We start from the raw sequence: 20163 nt of genomic DNA, 5'->3' as shown, positions 1-20163 counted from the left end.
CCTTAATACAGTGCAGTCGTCTAGTCCCATATGCAGAAAAACACCCCCAAAGCATGATGCTACCAACCCCATGCTTCACAGTAGGGATGGTGTTCTTGGGATGGCACTCATTCTTCCGAACACTTTGAGTGGAATTAAGACCAAAAAGTTCCATTTTGTTCTCATATGACCAAATGACTTTCTCCCATGACTCCACTGGATCATCCAAATGGTCATTGGCAAACTTAAAACGGACCTGGACATGTGCTGGTTTAATCAGTTTAATCAACTTTCCGTGCCATGCATGATTTTAAACCATGACGTCTAAGTGTATTACTAACAGTAACCTTGCAGTAACCAGCTCCTTTCAGGTCATTGACCAGCTCCTCCTGTGTAGTTCTGATTCCTCACCATTCTTAGGAACATTGAGACCCTACGACAGACATGTCCAAAGTCCGTCCCGGGGGCCAAATGCGGCCCATGGTCAAATTTCATCCGCCCCCCAGCCTCTGTCATAAAATCAATAACGTCTGGCCCGCACACAGACTGAATAAATTGGTCAGCAATACTGCTACCAGCAGAAGAAGTAGCTTACACACTAAATGCTGCTCCTCATTTACCCACTAAAAGGCAGCAGCACTCTAAGCAACAGTACCCCGTGTGACCCGTTACTCCCAATTTTCTAAAATGGCGACAATCAACAACAACAACAAAAAGTTGACTGCGACGGCCGACGCTTCAGGGATAGGTAAAAATTGGACGATTACTTCACTAAAATATGCAACAACTGTGTCTGCCTCATTTGCAAGGAGACAGTCGCTGTTTTTAAAGAGTTCAATGTGAGGCGATATTACCAAACAAGACGCTGACATGTAAGACAAGATTACAGGGAAGGCACATAGCGAAATATTGAAGCTAGTTTAATTTCACAGCAGCAGTATTTTGCTAGAGCCCGACAGTCAAAAGAGAACGCCACAAAGGCGAGTTACAAGATTGTTGAAATTATTTTTAAAAAATACTGTATTGGTCCGAATATAAGACAGTGTTTTTTTTGTTTTTTGCATTGAAATAAGGCTGAAACAGAGGGGGTCGTCTTATATTTGCGGTCTAGACATTATACCCATTCACGACGCTAGATGGCGCCAGATATCATTGAAGCGATGTTCTGTCATGACAAATCTCAGCTACTCTCAAGTTTAACCAGTTAGCATTATTTTATTGCAATGTTTTTCCTTATTCATATTTGTTTCAAGACTACAGTTACAGTTAGACTTCACTTTGATGGTTAATTGCAGTTATTCCAATTTTGTTGTTTTCTCACAATAGATTGGTATTTACATTTCAAATACCAGAAGCCATTCATTTACGAATGTAATTGCACTTTAGTTTACATATTTAAATGTTCAGATATTAAGATTTGAATGAAGCAAAATAACTTGCTTTTTCTCTCAAATATATTGTTATAATCATTTGTTTCGGATGTACTGTAATTATTTTCTATATAAACATTAATTTGGTGTTCAAAAAGTCTTTTCAGACGTGAGTCTTGTAAAAGAGGGGGTCGTCTTATAATCAGGGCCGTCTTATATTCGGGCTAATACGGTAATAAAGCAAATGTGACACACAGAATGGCTTGCTAAAATGTGCTTAAATATATTGTTCTACGTAATACGCGAAAAATATTGCGTAAGCAGTAAGGGTGTAACGGTACATGTATTTGTATTGTACCGTTTCGGTACGTGGTCCTCGGTTCGGTACGGGGGAGTACTGAACGAGTTTCTGACATAATGCAAAGTGCTTTCAAATTTAGCGCGTTAACGGCGGTAATTAATTTTTTGAATTAATCACGTCAAAATATTTGACGCATTTAACGCAAGCGCAGAATGCCCGCTCATGCTTCCCATAATCCCACTGTTACGTCCCACGGACAGCTGCTAAGGGCGTAACATAAAACGCGCCACGCACACAAGTTGCAAGTGGACACAAATTTATTCACACAAGTCGAACTCGCAATGAACAAAATATACAAAATGCAGAAGAAGCTGGCTTCAGCGTAAGCCCAGGCCAAAACAACAAACAAAATGAAACTACACTTGAACCCCATCCGCTAAGTAAACCCTGATCGTAAAAAAGAAAAAACAATACAGCCACTACCCGGGCTTGTACACTAAGCAAAACGGGTTGAACGAAAATGGCAGTTTACCTCTACTGCTGCGGTGCTCTTATTTACAGTAGTGAACAAAAACGATCCAATAACGAATTAACACAAAGTACCTCACCGAAAAAGCGAGAGTGTAACAAAATAGCGATCAAATGCACGGGTGAATGAATGGCGAGCAAACATCTGGCGAGGAGGTACGCGGCACGTATGCTGTCAAATGCGAAGTTGCGAACTCTGAGTGTTGACTGTAAAATGACCAGCGATCAGATGACTTTTGTTAACGCTGCCTTAATTTGGTTAACAAGACTCAGGCACAATACAACACACACGCGGGTATGCAAGCTCAAACAACGGCCTAATACTATTACCAGAGCCGTATTACCGTGTATCGGATTAGCTGCCGTAAAGCAAGTGTCGTTATTGCCGCAAATGTAAACAAAGCGCTGCATAATGGATACATGTCAGACAGCGGCTAGTTCGGGTGGCCCGTCAGCGACGGTGACGTCGTCTGCCCGTCCGGCGTCAATCAGAGTACGCCACGTTGGGAGGGGAGGCGGCCAGCTGATCAGATGACTGACAGTCTCAAAAAAGATAACAACTAAACGGCCAGGGCCGTCGCACCACTCAGAAGTGCAGTGAGCAGCATGGGTAACGGTTAAATGTTAACATGGAAGATGGTTGGCTCTCTGGGTGGGGAATTTAAATTAAAAAAGAATATAGATGGAACAACTCTTCACTTCAGTGTTGCAACTGTTCAATTTTGCACATCAGATATTTATTTTAAAGAAAAAGTCTTAGCCAAAGTTATTTTTATTTTGTTTTCCAAAATATCTACATTTCAGAATATTGTATTTTCTATTTTTGAGCAGAATTTTACTTTGTGTAGGATGATGTTCCTATTGTTGAAAGCACAAAAGTGTGTAATAAACAACTAGCACATTTATATTTTGCATTTTCTTTTCTTACTGTACCGAAAATGAACCGAACCGTGACCTCAAAACCGAGGTACGTACCGAACCGAGATTTTTGTGTACCGTTACACCCGTAGTAAGCAGCCTGATTTAGTATTCCTCTCAAGAATGATGGTAAACAAAAAACGCTCATCGTCAGCTTATTATTTTTATTATTCTTGTAAGTTAATTTTTTTGCTAACACTGCGTTTTGGGGTCGTCAATATGTTGTGCCCCCCCCCCCCACCCCAAAAGTCAAACTCCGCCTATGCTAACAGGTCTTTGAGGCTCACAATTCTAGGTAATAAACAGGTGTTCAAATACTTTTTTGCAGCAGTATAATACAAATAAATTCTTTAAAAAATCATACACTGTGATTTCTGGATTTTTGTGTTTTGTCTCTCACAGTGGACAAGCACCTACCATGATAATTTCAAACCCACGCATCATTTCTAAGTGGGAGAATTTGCTAAATCGCATGGTGTTCAAATACTTATTTCCCTCGCCGTACCTGTTCCTGCACAAGTCTATTGTTGCAAGACGTTGCGCCTGAAATAGTGTTAGCTGTTTTGAATGTCTGGCCACGGAAATAAAGTGGCAGCAAACCATGCAGCTTTTATATTCCATTTAGTAGTAGGGAAAAAAAACTTGCAAAAGTGGAAAAAGAGTCAAATCTCACTCAGCTATGAAGCTTTGTGCTGGTTTTGGCACAATTCTCAAATAAGCCTCCGGTCTGATTGTAATAATACAGTATGAAATTCTCTTTATCTGCCAAGCTCTCAGTCACATTTGCTATTGCTTGTGTTTAGTCTTTCCACCTTATTTGCTATGTGAATTTTGTCAGGCTGTAATACGGATTAGCTGTTTGTTTTATGCAGAATGCTTCAATGGGAAGCGAGGACGCAGACAAACACAAACTTTATAGCCACGTATGCAAAAAAGGCATTTGAATAGAGCATGCAAACTCGTTGGTTTGAATTGAGAGTTGGCACTGGCACTTTTAAATGTGGTCCCATTTGATTTTTATGCGACTGCCTTTCCTGTTGAATTAAAAATGTGTATGACCAGCTGAAATTGGGCATTAGCAGATCATGCGCTGCTTTACACCTGACATAATTCTAATGCACAAGTACACGATGTTAACGGGCTCCATGGAGATAATCAAAGTGACAGGTGCAGGCCGAGGCTTTATGGAAAGATTAAAAATGAGGACGAGCCCAGAGAGGAGATTCAAGAGTGAGCATAAGAAGATGGATGCATTATGTATACTGGCGCGACTCTCTCGCCAAGGAATTCCCATCGGATTCTATAAACACACATGGTGCCGTCTCTCCACTAATGTTTCTCCTTGAAACACCCTCTAAGTAGTAGGGGTGGGAACCTATTGGTTCCTCACGATAGGATACGATTTGGGATGCAAGGCTTACGATAACGTTGATCTCACGATTTGTCGATACAAAAATTATCGCCAACTAGTGGCGACAGAAAGGATTTTTCAAAAAGGCCTCTCCTATTCTGTTTTTTCAACGTAGAACGATGAAATTTGGGGAGTCGATACCTTGTCCAAAATTGCTAAAAAAATCTTGCACCCATATTCCATATTCCAATCGAGTATTTTGGATTGAATGTGAAATTTATAACTAACTACAGGGTGCATATCTGAGATATTGTCAACCAGGGGGGTAAGTCTGATCATCCTCAAAATTGGTAAGACTGTTCATGAGACATATGAGACCTTAAGTTTTCAAAATGGTGAGTTTTCATTTACGGGCCTGACCTGGGCGGGGTACCAAAGTCGGCCGTTTTTTTTTTTTTTTTTTTTTTTTTTTTTGCAACACGCCAAATTCAGTCAATGACTAATAACTCTCTGATGCAAGGTTGACTCTTTTTCATATCTGGCATGTACTAGTCCTTCTCAAAAAATTAACATATTGTGATAAAGTTCATTATTTTCTGTAATGTACTGATAAACATTAGACTTTCATATTTTTTAGATTCATTACACACAACTGAAGTAGTTCAAGCCTTATATTGTTTTAATATTGATGATTTTGGCAAAAAAATCAGAAAAAACAAAACAAAAATCCCTCTCTAAAAAAATAGCATATCATGAAAAGGTACTCTAAAGAAGCTACTAACCTAACCATCTGAATCAACGAATTAACTCAAAACCCCTGCGAAAGATTCCTGAGGCTTTTAAAAACTCCCAGCCTGGTTCATTACTCAAAACCGCAATCATGGGCAAGACTGATGACCTGACTGCTGTCCAGAAGGCCAACATTGACATCCTCAAGCAAGAGGCTAAGACACAGAAAGACATTTCTGAGCTAGGCTGTTCCCGGAGTGCTGTATCAAAGCACCTCAGTGGGAAGTCTGTGGGAAGGAAAAAGTATGGCAGGAAACACTGCACAACCAGAGAAAGATTGTGGAGAAGGGCCGATTCCAGACCTTGGGGGACCTGCAGAAACAGTGGACTGAGTCTGGAGTAGAAACATCCAGAGCCACTTTGCACAGGCGTGTGCTGGAAATGGGCTACAGGTGCCGCATTCCCCAGGTCAAGCCACTTTTGAACCTGAAACAGCGGCAGAAGCGCTTGACCTGGGCTACAGAGAAGCAGCACTGAAATTTTTCACGTCATTCGGAAAAAAGGTGCCAGAGTTTGGAGGAAGACTGGGGAGAAGGAAATGCCAAAATGCCTGAAGTCCAGTGTCAAGTACCCACAGTCAGTGATGGTCTGGGTGCCATGTCAGCTGCTGGTGTTGGTCTACTGTGTTTTATCAAGGGCAGGGTCAACGCAGCTATCTATTGAGAGATTTTGCAGCACTTCATGCTTCCATCTGCTGCAAAGCTTTATGGAGATATCATTTTTCAACACGACCTGGCACCTACTCACAGTGCCAAAACCACTGGTAAATAGTTTACTGACCATGGCATTGCTCAATTGGCCTGCCAACTCTCCTGACCTGAACCCCATAGAGAATCTGTGGGATATTGTGAAGAGGAAGCTGAGAGACACCAGACCCAACACTGTGGATCAGCTGAAGGCCGCTATCGAAGCATCCTGGGCCTCCATAACACCTCACCAGTGCCACAGGCAGATTGCCTCCATGCCACGCCGCATTGAAGCAGTCATTTCTGCAAAAGGATTCCCGACCAAGTATTGAGGGCATAGCTGATATAGTTAATTGAAGCTTGACTTTTCTTTTTGTATTGGTCGGATGAAATATGCTAATTTTTAGAGATAGGGATTTTTGGTTTTTCTTGACTTTTTTTGCCAAAATCATCAATATTAAAACAATAAAAGGCTTGAACTACTTCAGTTGTGTGTAATGAATCTAAAATATATGGAAGTCTAATGTTTATCAATACATTACAGAAAAAAATGAACTTTTTCACAATTTGCTAATTTTTTGAGAATGACCAGTATATGTGGTATCGCAGCCTGAACACGACTGCATTGAAATATTACCCATTAGGCCTGGCGCCCACTACTGGGAACAGGAAATGGCATTTTTTATGAGACAGGCTCCTCCTGCAAGGTAAAAAAATTCAAGTGACCTCAAACCTGTTTCAGGGGAGCCTTAAGACATGTATTCAGGTGCCTGATGAAAAATCCTGAGGTTTCGTTGAAGCAGAGGGGTCCAAACAGGAAAGTGAAAATGACCAACCCCATTTTGTCTCGCCACAAATTTTGAACAGTCATAACTATGCACGCATACAACATATCTGCGCCAAACTTCCCGTGCTTGGTGAGAGTCGTACCTTGAAGGGTCCTGTAGGGGTCATTTGAATCAACCTTACAGCGCCAACTAGTGTCAACAGAAAGTCACTCATTTTACCTATTCATGTCCAGTTCTTTTCAGGTTGGACATTGTAGTTTCAAGACCTTTTGTAATACTACATTTTAAGGCACATGTCCACATGTCTCTGTCTGTTGCCGTGACGAAGTATATTTTTTCAAGGACTCAGCGGCTTATAGAGCCACGGAATTTGGCATACTTGGTCGAATTAGTCCAATTAGAAGATTGATTTTGGTTTTGAAAAAGGGCATGGCTGCACAGCTCAGTAGCGCCTCCTTTTTTACGTAGTACTCTCTCCAATTGGGTTTTTTTCTCCTAGGTGTGTGAATGAATTTTTAATCCCAAAAAAAGAGGCACGTTTTGAGCATGTTTGGTTCTCATTAGAGGATTAGAGGGGGACGATCTGCCACCACCCTGACCTGCGTGCCCTCAGAGTTTCTGTAACGTCCGAGTTGCGCTAAACTGCATCAATTTCAATCATCTCAATCGGCCGTGGTGAACTTACGTCTTTAAGGCAGCCCATGAAGTTGTTGCTGACTGGCGAACCCGGTAGGTCAGCCGTGTCTACACTGCCTCCGATGTAGAAAAGGTCATCAGAGCCCAGCATGGTGTAGTCCTCTTGGGTGTAGCCTGTGGTGGTCAGTATCCCATCGACCAAAACGGTCACCTAGAAGGATAAAAAAAGGACTTTGAAAAAAATGCAAACATGTCTTTAGGAGAGAGCTGTGGCCAACAACAGCTTCCAAATGAGTGTGCTGACTACGAATTCCTGCCTGAAGTTTCATAAAAGGCTGAACCGGTGCCTGTAAGTATTATTTCCGACTTGCGACTTTTTTCTTTTAAATGCATCTTTCGGCATTGATGTTTTTTTTCCTCACTCACTGAATTCGCGTGGTTCTTTGCCTGATAATAGCTGACGGTTAGATTTGGAAAGCCATAACAGGAAAAACAGCCTTGATAGCCTCACTAATCTCTACTGATTCCCGTTTCTGATGGCAGTAAAGTGAGTACAACACAAAGGTTTCTTCAAATCACTGTTTGGCACCGAAAGCAATGTGGATGCTGCTGAAGTTGGAAAACTCGATTAATTTGGGTTTAAGAATACTGAAATGGTGAGCTTAATTAGTGCTTTTGCCCACTGGCAGAGGCAAACAAAAAATCTTATCGTATCAGTCACATCACAAGAGACAGAGAAGATGAAGTGTAAAACCACAGAGAAAGGCAAAAGACGAATACGCTTGTTGCCATGACAATAAGCCCACTGGTAATATTGAAATTCTTCACAGATGGAAACCGTTCCAAATGCATGACAATAAATTAAAACAATTAAAATTCAAAGGGTTTACAGGAATTGCTCATGTATCCTATGAAAAGGTCAGACTTCAAAACATGCTGGAAATATGATGAATTTTTACAAAAGCAGAAGTACAGGTAGTCCCCAGGTTACGACGTACCCCACTTACGTGATTTCCACTTTACGACGCATGTCTCGTCGTTTTTTAGTTTGTTTTAAATGTTGACTTTTGTTTTGTGATGAACGCTTTTATTTTGACGCACGGGGCGTAGAGCAGGTTGTACTCCTGCAGGTGAGAGCATCTACACACTGCCTATCCCACACACGCACATACTGTATGAGGAAGCGCTCAGCTGATTGAAGAGGTGACAGCCTGCGCGCACATTTGTTGCTTGTGAAGCATCCAGAGGTGACGACTGTATATAACCCAATTTGTACTGTTTATTGTGCGTTTTCAATTGTGGTCGAATACTCAGGGCGAGTTTATATGATTGTTTTTGATTTTGTGCGGACGCTAACTGATACATGCTAATCGTGTGTTATTGCTCTATCAGCAGCTACTTGTTAACACGTATTTGAATTGCTGTCATTGAAGATAAGATTGATCCATCCATCCATCATCTACAGCTTAGTCCGGGGTCAGGTCGCAGAGGCAGCAGCTTTAGCAGGGAAGCCCAGACATCCCTCTCCCCAACCACTTCAACCAGCTCCTCCGGCGGGATCCCAAGGCAAATCCCAGGCCAGCCGAGAGAAATAGTCTCTTCAGCGTGTCCTGGGTCGTCCCCGGGGCCTCCGGCCAGTGGGACATGCCCGGAACACCTCTCCAGGGAGGCGTCCAGGAGGCATCTGAGCCACATGACCGAGCCACCTCAACTGGCTGCTCTCAACGTGGAGGAGTAGTGGCTCAACACCAAGTCCCTCCCGGATGACCACGCTTTTCACCCGATCTCTAAGGGAGCGCTTGGACACCCTGCGGAGGGAACTCATTTCAGCCGCTTGTATCCGGGATCTTGTCCTTTCGGTCACTACCCTCAGCTCGTGACCATAGGTGAGGGTAGGAACGTAGATCAACTGGTAAATCGAGAGCTTCCCCTTTCTGCTCAGCTCCTTCTTCACCACTACTGACCGGTGCAGAGTCCGCATCACTGCAGACGCTGCACCGATCCGTTTGTCGATCTCCCGCTCCCTCCTACCCTCACTGGTGAACAAGACCCCAACATAATTGAACTCCTCCACTTGGGGCAGGATCTCATCCCGACCCAGAGAGGGTACCCCACCCTTTTCTGACTGAGGACCATGGTCCTGGATTTGGAGGTGCTGATCTTCATCTCAACCGCTTCACACTCAGCTGCAAACCGCTCCAGTGAAAGTTGGAGGTCACGGCTAGATGAATCCACCACATCTGCAAAAAGCAGAGATGCAATGCTGAGGCCACCAAACTGGACCCCCTCAACGCTTCGGTTGCACCTAGAAATTCTGTCCATAAAAGTTATGAACAGAATCGGTGACAAGGGGAAGCCTTGGCAGAGTCCAAACCTCACTGGGAACAAACTCGACTTACTGCCAGAAATGCGAACCAAACTCTGATACCGGTCGTACAGGGACCAAACAGCCCTTACCATGGGGCTCGGTACCCCATACTCCCGGTGCACTCCCTACAGGACTCCCCGAGGCACACGAACGCCTTCTCCAAATCCACAAAACACATGTAGACGGTTGGGCGAACTCCCATGCACCCTCGAGGACCCTGTCGAGGGTCTAGAGCTGGTCCACTGTTCCACGGCCGGGACGAAAACCAAACTGCTCCTCCTGAATCCGAAATTCAATTTCTCGACGGACCCTCTTCTCCATCACCCCTTAATAGACATTACCAGGGAGGCTGAGGAGTGTGATCCCTCTATAATTGGAACACACCCTCTGATCCCCCCTCTTAAAAAGGGGGACCACTACCCTGGTCTGCCAATCCAGAGGCATTGTCCTCAATGTCCACGCAATGTTGTAGAGACGCGTCAGCCACGACAGTCCCAAAACACCCAGAGTCGTTAGGAACTCCGGGCGGATCTCATCCACCCCCGGGGCCTTGCAACCGAGGAGCTTTCCAACCACCTCAGTGACTTCAACCCCAGTTATAGGAGACTGATTTAATTTCATTTTATTTTATTTTCAATCTGCAAGTCTTGATGTCATGAGCAGCTGGATAAAGTCAGCAAACTACACGGACATCTGACATCGTCATTTCGGAGTTTCGCTGGCTGTCTAGCTAGGACTTAGCTCCAACGTTTTGACGAGGACAGTACAATGACGTGTAATACATGTTTTTGCGTAGTTTTTTTTTTTTTTTTTTTAATTTAGAGGGTGTTTAGAGGTATTAAAATTAGAGATGTCCCGATCGATCGGCGGGTCCGATCACGTCATTTTCAAAGTATCGGAATCGACAAAAAAATATCGGCCATGCCTTTTTTTTTTTAAGATATATATTTTTTCAATTAAGTCGTTTTCTAATTGTATTTAACATTACAGACATAATATGTTTTTATGTCTTTAGTCTTTAGTTTAGGCTTAAGGTAGGGTTATCAAATTTATCCTAATAACGGCGGTAATTAATTTTTTAAAAAATGTATCACGTTAAAATATATAACGCAATTAATGCATGCGCTGCACGACCCACTCACGCATTGTCGCGCTCAATCTGTAATGGCGCCGTTTTACCTATATATAGAGATAAAAGGCAGCGTAAAATGAGTAGAGTGAATTTTGGCAGCCTTTGGAGCTTTTTTTTTAATTGGCTAAAACCTTACAATCCCTCTCCCTACGATTAAAAATATCATGGGAAGCAATGTGGGGAAGCAAGGTAGCAATTGAGCTTTATCTTAACACCTTATGTTATTTGTCAACGCAGAGAAGATATATCAATTGGTAGCACTACGCACAGTCATGGTTCCACTCCCCATCATGCATTTGGGCATGACTACAGTATCATTTACTGAAAGCTCAACAAATACACTAGACAGCAATATTTAGTCACAAAATACAAAGTCACAAGTCTTTCTATCCGTGGATCCCTCTCACAGAAAGAATGTTACTAATGTAAATGCCATCTAGAGGATTTATTGTCATAATAAACAAATACAGTACTTATGTACTGTATGTTGAATGTATATATTTGTCCGAGTTTTATTCATTTTTTTCTTAATGCATTGCCAAAATGTATATGATCAGGAAAAATTATTGGGAATGATTGGAATTGAATCGGGAGCAAAAAAAAGCAATCGGATCGGGAAATATCGGGATCGGCAGATACTCAAACTAAAACTATCGGGATCGGATCGGGAGCAAAAAAACATGATCGGAACAACCCTAATTAAATGGGTTATTTCTGAGTCACGCGGGAATCCGGATTACATCGCCAGCCTAGTAACGGAACTCGTTCGTAATCCGGGAACTACCTGTACTTGCACATTTTAAACGATGTAAGGAAAGCAGCTTCTGCATCTCTCATTGCGATATGAATTAAAACTGTCTGGCAATGTTCATGTTTAATGAGCTACAGCAACTGATTTACAATTCTTCATGGGTAATTATCATTTTGATTAGGTGACACCAAAGTGATAAAGGGCCTCTTTAACAACAGGGCATTATAATTTCGCGTCTTTTAAGCAACGAGAAGTATTTTTGCCTTTTTTAACAGGGTGGTAACATTAAAAGTTTCCAGAAAGTCAATTTTACCCAGGATTTTTTTTCCACATGGATATCCCATCGCATTGAAAGCAAGAGGATAAAAGTCAAAGCAGTGATGGGACACGCCGAGGTGTCAGGTCCTGTCGGCCATTCTCTTGCCGTGACACATATTGATTTTTTTTGTCCATCTTGTGTTAGAACCTTGAGTATCTTTAGCTTTGCTTCTTTGAAACTGGGTCTGCTTTGCTTTAGTTTGATTGATGGCACACATCCAATAAAAGGCTTTTATGTCTTGAAATTGACAAATACGGCTGTCCCGTTTATACCTGGCAAGTCAAGTCATGTCAAGTTTATTTATATAGTGCTTTCACACATCAAAAGCAATTCTTTGCACACCACGGAAAACTGATTTCAGTACCTTTTTACAAAAGTAATGTTCAAACTGATCAAGATGTTTGTTTTTTTTTGGGCAAATATTCTCTGAAAAACGGTTTAACATTTTGTGAACAACTGCGTGAGAAAAGTGTGAGTAAACATAACAGGCAATCAGAAAGAATAGTTAAAATTCTTCAGTACTATCTAGATACACTTCGGATCCTGAATAATATTTTTCATATACTGATGCTAAGTTCCTCCCCGGTAATACATTAGACGCGTCGGTGGTGCGTCAGAGTTACCGACGCGTCAGCGCAGTGAAACGCGGCCGTTAAAGTCAAGCAGCGACTGTACACCAGAGCGGCTACGTTTTAGACGTGTCCCAGAAGCGGTTAAACGCGTCACATGAGAAATGAACGGCAGAGTTTTATTATTTGTCGCGAGATGTAGCCCTCCTGCGTCAATTGCATTAGGTAGCATCGGACAGACCGGAAGTCAGTCGTGTAAAAATTTTCAAACTAATATGCAATTTCATCAATATCTGCTTGGTGCTGTAACTTGAGAAAATTCATCATTAACGCTAGAAAACCCAGCAGAGGCCGACTCAGCCTTTCCCAACACAAGTACTCCTAATATTCTCCCCTTCACACGACACAAATTCAGCCTGTTAATGTTTTTCTCAAAGTTTTCACACATTTTCTTCTACTAACTTCAGACACAATGACCAAAATTCATGCTCCATGCCCCTGATTCAGTCCTTCTAAATTATAGACACAATTCCTGCTTTACACTCAAATTGCAGTTCTAAAACGCTATATTTCAAAACAATGTACACATTTGGGCCTTTTTTTTCTGTTTTTGTATGTAGTGTGGGAGAAGTGAGTTAAAAAATGTGTGAAAAGTGCAAAACTCCATAAATAAATGTAAATAAATAAATCGGACTATTAGGAGTACCAGAATTCTCTGGGACTTCTAGTGTTACAGCTTTTTTAAATCTTTTTTTTGGCAGCATTTTTAATTTCCCTCTTAGTCATTTGGACGATAACACTTATTAGTCTTAGTCATATTTTAGTCATCTCAAAATTACATAATTTGCCGGATGACACTTAATTACACCTGTCATAATTATTCAGTAATGCCAATGACAGTGTCATAATTCTGACGGTCTTATGACAGTCTTATGACGTCGCTGTCAAATAAAGTGTGACATATTAACCCAAATAAATCAACAAATAAGCTGCACTGGGCTATAAGCTGCAGAATTCAAAAGAAATTGAAAAAGAAGCGGCTTTCAGTCCAAAAATTATGTTTTTTTTTTTTTTTTTTAATGGAGATTTTTTTTCTTCATTTTACAGACGAAATTTTTTTTAGTAAACGTCAACTAAAACCAGGCGAAAGCAGTCTTGAGTTTTGTCAAAAAAAAAAAACTAGACGAAGACAAACAAATTTTGAGATGACTGAAATATGACTAAGAATTTGGGATGTGTCGGTATGAGATTTTGACGGTACGATAACCGTGGGCAAAAATACCGCGGTTTCACGGTATTGCAATTATATCTCCAAAATATGTTGAGATGTATGGGTTAAGGAAAAAAAAAAATTCCATTGAACAGGATTTTTTTTTTCAGAACATGAATGTATTGTTAAAATAAATTATCAATTCAAAAAAAAAATATATATTTAAATAAAATTCAAATAAATATATCTTATAGACTATACCCACAGTCACAGCTCGAGTTGCTCAAGATTAGAGCAAGAACAAAATAATTTCTATAAAAAAGTTAAAACACTTCTGAATAAAACTTTTAAAAAATTGTACTGCATGACTTTTTTTTTTGAGGGTGGAAAAGCTCAAGTGAAGTTTTGCCATTTTCAGCCACTGTGTCAGCTCTAGCCTACATGATGTCATGCCTATGTGTTAAAAAACAAAGAATTCATAAGTTAATAAGTTAGTTAAAAATGTATAAGTTAGTTTTAAGTGTAAATATTGTTGTGGAAAGGATTCATCTAAACAAACAAACAAACAAACAAAAAAAAATCATTGGGAGTGAGACCTCTCCTTGATCCAGCGAACATGGATTTGTGCTTAGGGCAAGAGCATCTTTCGCAATTAGCGATCTTTGATGCTATCCCCTTTTCCCCTTCATTCAAGCGAATCAAGCTTGTTTTCTCACTCTGCGGCTGTAACACTCGACGAAGTTGCTCTCCCAGCTAAGCCTAGGCTAACATTCGTCTTTGTAAGCTTTTAGTTTTAAATGTATTCATTTTGTATATTCCGCTTACCACGATTTGAGAGCTCAATAAATTGAAGAAAAGTCAGCCTTATGTTTGGAGTATTTGTTTTTGGGTTCACTGACTGTCTAGCCGATAGCGTCACTTTCACACACAGCAACAAACGGGAGTGGGTGAGCGCTGCTGCGCCAAGCCACTTCTTAGTGGTTTTAAAACCGCGACGTTTTCACACCGCGGTAAACCGTGAAACCGGTAACCGGCACATGCCTACTAAGAATAATAAGTGTTATCGTCCAAAAGACTAAGACTAAAGATGAAAATTAAAAGGGCTGCAAAAAAAAAAACACCACCGGATCAAACTGATGATGATGATGATTTTTTTTTTTTTAGCAAATACTCTCTGAAAAACAGTTCAACATTTTGTGAACAACTTCTTGAGAAAAGTGTGAGTAAACATAACAGGTAATCAGAAAGAATAGTTAAAATTCTTCAGTACTATCTAGATACACTTCTGATGCTGAATACATTTTTCAGATACCGATGCTAAGTTCCTGAGCCTGAGTGTATTAAAACAGACATGAAAAGCATCACAATTGATGATACCGTGTGCACGTACAGTACGTGTGCTTACACATCAATACGCAGCAGCAACAGCATTAATGAGGGTCAGAAAAGGTATAAAACCATTTTGTCCGCCTGAGTAAGAGAAAAGACAGGAGAAGAAGGGAGATAATAATTGGAGGAATTCTTCCCTGAAATGCAACAGCGGATCTAATAAAATGTTTCCACCAGCATTCTCTCGGGAGTTAAAGTTCTCCATATCTACATGTCAGGGAGGTAACTTATCTGAGGCGAAGGCAATTTACACATGGATCAAATGCATAGCTGAAAGCATAAGTGACGTTGCGAGCATTGAATCGCCTCTGTTGTGGAAGTCTGAGGAAGTGAACCGGCATGGAGGAAAATTCAAGTTCACATTGTGATTCATGTGGCCAAGCTCATTATATACTGCTGATGGTGAATTAGATACAACAGGGAGCCCTTCTTTAGCACGCCAACATTGAAATGCACCGCACATCACAAGAACAAGATTAGTAAAATTATGCTGCAGGTGAACGCTCATTTTATTTCGCCCACCATATTTCTTCCCCCCTGAATGTCTCCCCTGGAATGAATAAAGTCTTATCAGAGGTGCGCAATTCCATAAAGTTTCAATGTGGCAGAAATGATCACAGGGATTCTGCAGTGATACTTTTCCATTGCAGATGTTTTAAAAGCACATCTGAGGTAAAAAATATAGCTTGGCAGCTCAGCCCAAAGGAGTTCTGCATGAATTGACACAATTTATGTGCCTGAACGTGTCGAGCACGCTCCCCACGATGTGAGCCCAGAGCATTGGCACATAAAAAAAAAAAAAAGCACAAGTAATTCAAGAAAACTTGCCGCCACAGCGTGTTGACGGTACAAATATAGTCGCTGAGCAAAGCTTGGATAGTGTCACATTGGCCGTGGCACAAACGCCTTTGAAATTGACTTGTCGGAAACATTGAAGGAAAAAAATTATTGGGACTGTTGTGTGTTCTATTGAAGAAAATACAAAGCCATAACAGCAGGGGTTAATTTGTGCCGGATCCTGCCGGAACAAGATCCGGCACCTCTTGATTTTGGCCTCCATGTGTGAATAAACTTGTTTGGGCAGATCCGGCACCTCTCGTGTATAGAAAATAATAATATAAAAACATTTTTAAAAAATGTATAAAATAAAAATTAGGGGTGTCAAACGATTAAAATTTTTAATCGAGTTAATTACAGCTTAAAAATTAATTAATCGCAATTAATTGCAATTCAAACCATCTATAAAATATGCCATATTTTTCTGTAAATTATTGTTGGAATGGAACATGGCGGATATATACATACAACATACTGTACATAAGTAGTGTTTTTGTTTATTGTAACAATAAACCCATAAATGGCATTATTAACATTCTTTCTGTTAAAGTGATCCACGGATAGAAAGACTTGTAGTTCTTAAAAGACAAATGTTATAGTTACAAATTATAGTAATTTTATATTAAAACCCCTCTTCATGTTTTCGTTTTAATAAAATTTGTAAAATTTTCCATCAAAAGTAGAGTTAATATAATAATAATACGAATAAAAATAACAATAATAAGAATAGAGTGACCAAAGTCTGAGCAAGTTTTACGTGTATTTTGCATAGCTATTTTGATATGGAATGCCAGTTCATTTTGCATTGTTGTTTAACTGTGAGAATAGGGCCTCATTACTATAGACTGAAGTGCTTTTCTTTTTGTGAACATTATTTTTTTTGAGAGAGATAGGAATATTATTTTTGTTGTGCTTTCACAAAACGATACTTATGTTTGTTGTGAAGGAGAAGCTTATGCCAATAAACGGCGCGGTCCAAAGAACGCCTGTGTTCACTCACCTTTATTAGATATACAGTATATCTCTGCACATATCTTACCCAAAATACAACAAGACGCATAATTGCCAATAAAAGAAAGAAAACTTACCGAAATATGTGTGGAGCACAAATAGCAATTTGCATTGCATTGTGCATACAGCATAAACATCTCACAACTACTAATTCTCCCACGTTTAGAAGAAATAACATTAGTATGGAACGGCGCTGCCCCCAAGCGGCCGGTGGCATTCTCTTCACTCTCAATGTCCATAAACGGCCTCATTGTAATCTGTTTGAGGCAATGTGCGAGCTGGTCATTCAGTGCATGCGTTAATTGTGTCAAATATTTTAACGTGATTAATTTAAAAAATTAATTAACGCCCGTTAACGCGATAATTTTGACAGCCCTAATAAAATTATAATATGCATAAATTCATTTACAGAACAAATCCAAAGAATTGCATGTTGTTTATAAAAAATTAACGTCATTTGAAATTATCGGACATTTGTTGATGCACTGAAAAGCTGGACCAACAAATCATGCCCCTGGCGTAAAAAAAAAAAAAACTGGAAATTTGCAGCATCTGGGGAGCAAGCAGCCAGGATCAAACGGTATTTTAACATGCCAAAAAAAACATTTACTGTCTTTTTTTCAAGAAGAAGGAAGATGGTTCAAAACGAGTCAGGAAAGCAACAACTGGCGATGAGGGCAGCTGTAGCTATCATGCTAACGGGCCGCAGCAGCTAGCCAGGTTCACGGACAGCCAGCCAAGCCGGGGCAGGAGGCTGCTACGGTGGTAGCAGCTTGTCAGGTTCTGCGCCACCCGAAGTGGCATTTCATTGTTCATGCATCATGTAACATTATCATACTGTACACTTATTCAGCATGTTGTTGTCTATTGTATATTGTGTAATTTTAAATTGCCATTCAAGATGACATATCTGTTCTATGTGTTGGAGTTTATCAAGTAAATTTCCCCCAAAAATGCGACTTATATATGTTTTTTTCCTCTTCGTTGGGCATTTTATGGCTGGTGCGACTTGTACTCGGGTGCAACTTATAGTCCGAAAAATACGGCATGTCGAGTCGAGTCTTGAGATCACGTAGAGTCGAGCCAAGTCACAAGGTTGTAAAGACGAGCAGTGTCAAGTCAAAGGTTGTTGAGTCAAGTCAAGTCACAGGTTCATCAAGGCCTCCACCATTATTCCCCAGCCCACCGACAAATTACTCAGGTTTATCTTTGAGGGAAACCTTACTGTCAAAGTAAGTCAATATTTATATTTATATTTAATAAATTGCAATATACCCTGCAGGAAAATTGATTTATTTTTGATTGCCATGGTGTTACGTGAGGGCGTGGTGAGATCGGCCACTTGTCCAATATCTATCTTATCTAATATGTCGCTTGTCTCATATCGAGTCACTGTCTTACGAGTCGAGTCGAGTCTTGCACACTCCCAGTTCCAGCGAGTCATGTCCGAGTCAGCGTTTTTTTCTTCAAGTCCGAGTTGAGTTGCGAGTCATCAAATTTGCAACTTGAGTCGAATTGTCTGCAATTGGTTTCTTCCTTGATAATTGCTACTGGTGCACGATAATTATTGGTCCGATAATTATCGATCCGATAATAGGAATTATGACGTCATCCCGATAAATCCAATAACATTTATAATAGGACCGATAATATGTACTGTTCTGGTTTTACAGTTTACACAGTAGTATGGGAAATCAGTTGACCATTTGCGGGCCATTGCTCCCACCTGCTGGTCAGAATAATTCACTGCATCTATTTTTTGTTACAGTAGTTTGGTTCAATCACTTACACATTGCGGTGTCTAGCGGTAGCATTGACAGTCGTGAATGCTTTCTGTTACGTTTCCACCTCGGAAATATATGTAAGTATTTTATGTTTACTATAACATATGGATGTGCAATATATGTTTACTTCTGTGGTGAAGGGTCATATGTACAGAACTTCCTAAGTTGTGTTATAGAAGCCAGCCAATGCTTTAGTAGCTCAAGCTAGTGTGCTATGCTATACATACGTATAATAGTTGTGTATATAAGTGTATTGTGCAGTTTGTTGTATATTGAGCATTGAATATGTGTATTTTTCTGTTGTACTTTCACAATATTAAGACGAGTGTCTTCCCATAAAAGCAAGAAAAGACCAAGCCTTGTGGTTTATGGAAGTGCATTCATTCTTAGCTGGCTGTCGAGCAGTGCAGAAGTGAAACGCACTGTTTTGTTCATGTCATTATGAAAAATCTGATGAGATCAAAGGCAAATCTATGTTGAATCCACCACTATGTTTTTTTTTAAACCTTCAGGTGTTCAAAAACTCAGGTTATACATTTAAATAAGTATATATTTATTATCAGTTATCGACATCGGTATCGGCTTTGAGGAGCAGGAAGTGATCGATATCGGTTTCAAAAAATGGATATCGTGCACCCCTAATAATTGCGCCATTTTTTTCTCAAAAGTCAGTCCCCTTTAAAAATACAGTACATACCTGTTTAGCATGCACTACTTACTGTATCTGTGTTCATTATTCACGTACAGTCATCACAAACGTGACTGCTCTCTTTAGCTGATGTTGTAAATGCACTCTTTGTTGTTTCTAGTGCTGCTACTGTCTACTTTGCTACACTAACCAGAATTTGCCCACTGCAGGCCTAATAAAGGCTTAATTGTATTGTCCTCCCCTCTCTCCTTGCATTCACTGCTCTGTACTCATGTATGCCCAAGCAAATGTTCACGTTCAGAATGTCCTCACATCGTCATATAGCACTGCAGCAGCCTAACATTATCGAGATGACGGATTATTCTAGTGTTTGCTATTTTTTTCGCCTTCAATACACCAAAATTGCCACATAGCAGTAATTCTTTTATCTGATCATTTTACCTCTCCCTCTACTTCGTATTACAAAGTGGCTGTTGCCATGATCAGTAACTGGTAGGAGGAATGATTGCATTGATTATTTATTCATGGGTTCAGTAAACATGCATGAGTAAACACGCTGCCCAAGCCTTATTCTCCTCCTAACATGCTTGAACACAGCATGGAGCTCTCACACTTGTCAAACAATCTAGAGTGTGAGCCCTGTTTTCAGAAAGCATGGTTTTGGAAGACTGTTTTAAAAAAAAAGGTTGATGGTTTGATACACGTGCAATGCAAGTGACAATAAAAGCACAATTTTATAATGCCGTTGATGAATTGGTCTACATTCCAGTACAAAGGTAGATCTGTCTGCTTGTTTGA

General features: G+C 40.4%; 1 protein-coding gene across 14 annotated transcripts in view; it reads right to left on the bottom strand.

The window, feature by feature from the left end:
- The window catches only part of nrxn2a (neurexin 2a), a 496353-nt gene that overhangs the window by 314003 nt on the left and 162187 nt on the right, over positions 1–20163 (bottom strand). For all 14 annotated transcript variants that reach the window (XM_057820438.1, XM_057820422.1, XM_057820428.1 and 11 more), the window contains one exon: positions 7396–7557. In XM_057820438.1, the coding sequence (XP_057676421.1) occupies positions 7396–7557 (162 nt within the window). The remainder of the gene's footprint in view (positions 1–7395; positions 7558–20163) is intronic.

Source organism: Corythoichthys intestinalis, chromosome 18 (genome assembly GCF_030265065.1).
Source record: "Corythoichthys intestinalis isolate RoL2023-P3 chromosome 18, ASM3026506v1, whole genome shotgun sequence".
Lineage (NCBI taxonomy): Eukaryota > Metazoa > Chordata > Actinopteri > Syngnathiformes > Syngnathidae > Corythoichthys > Corythoichthys intestinalis.
Note: the sequence above shows the minus strand (reverse complement) of the source record. Positions and strands in the feature narration are given on the sequence as shown.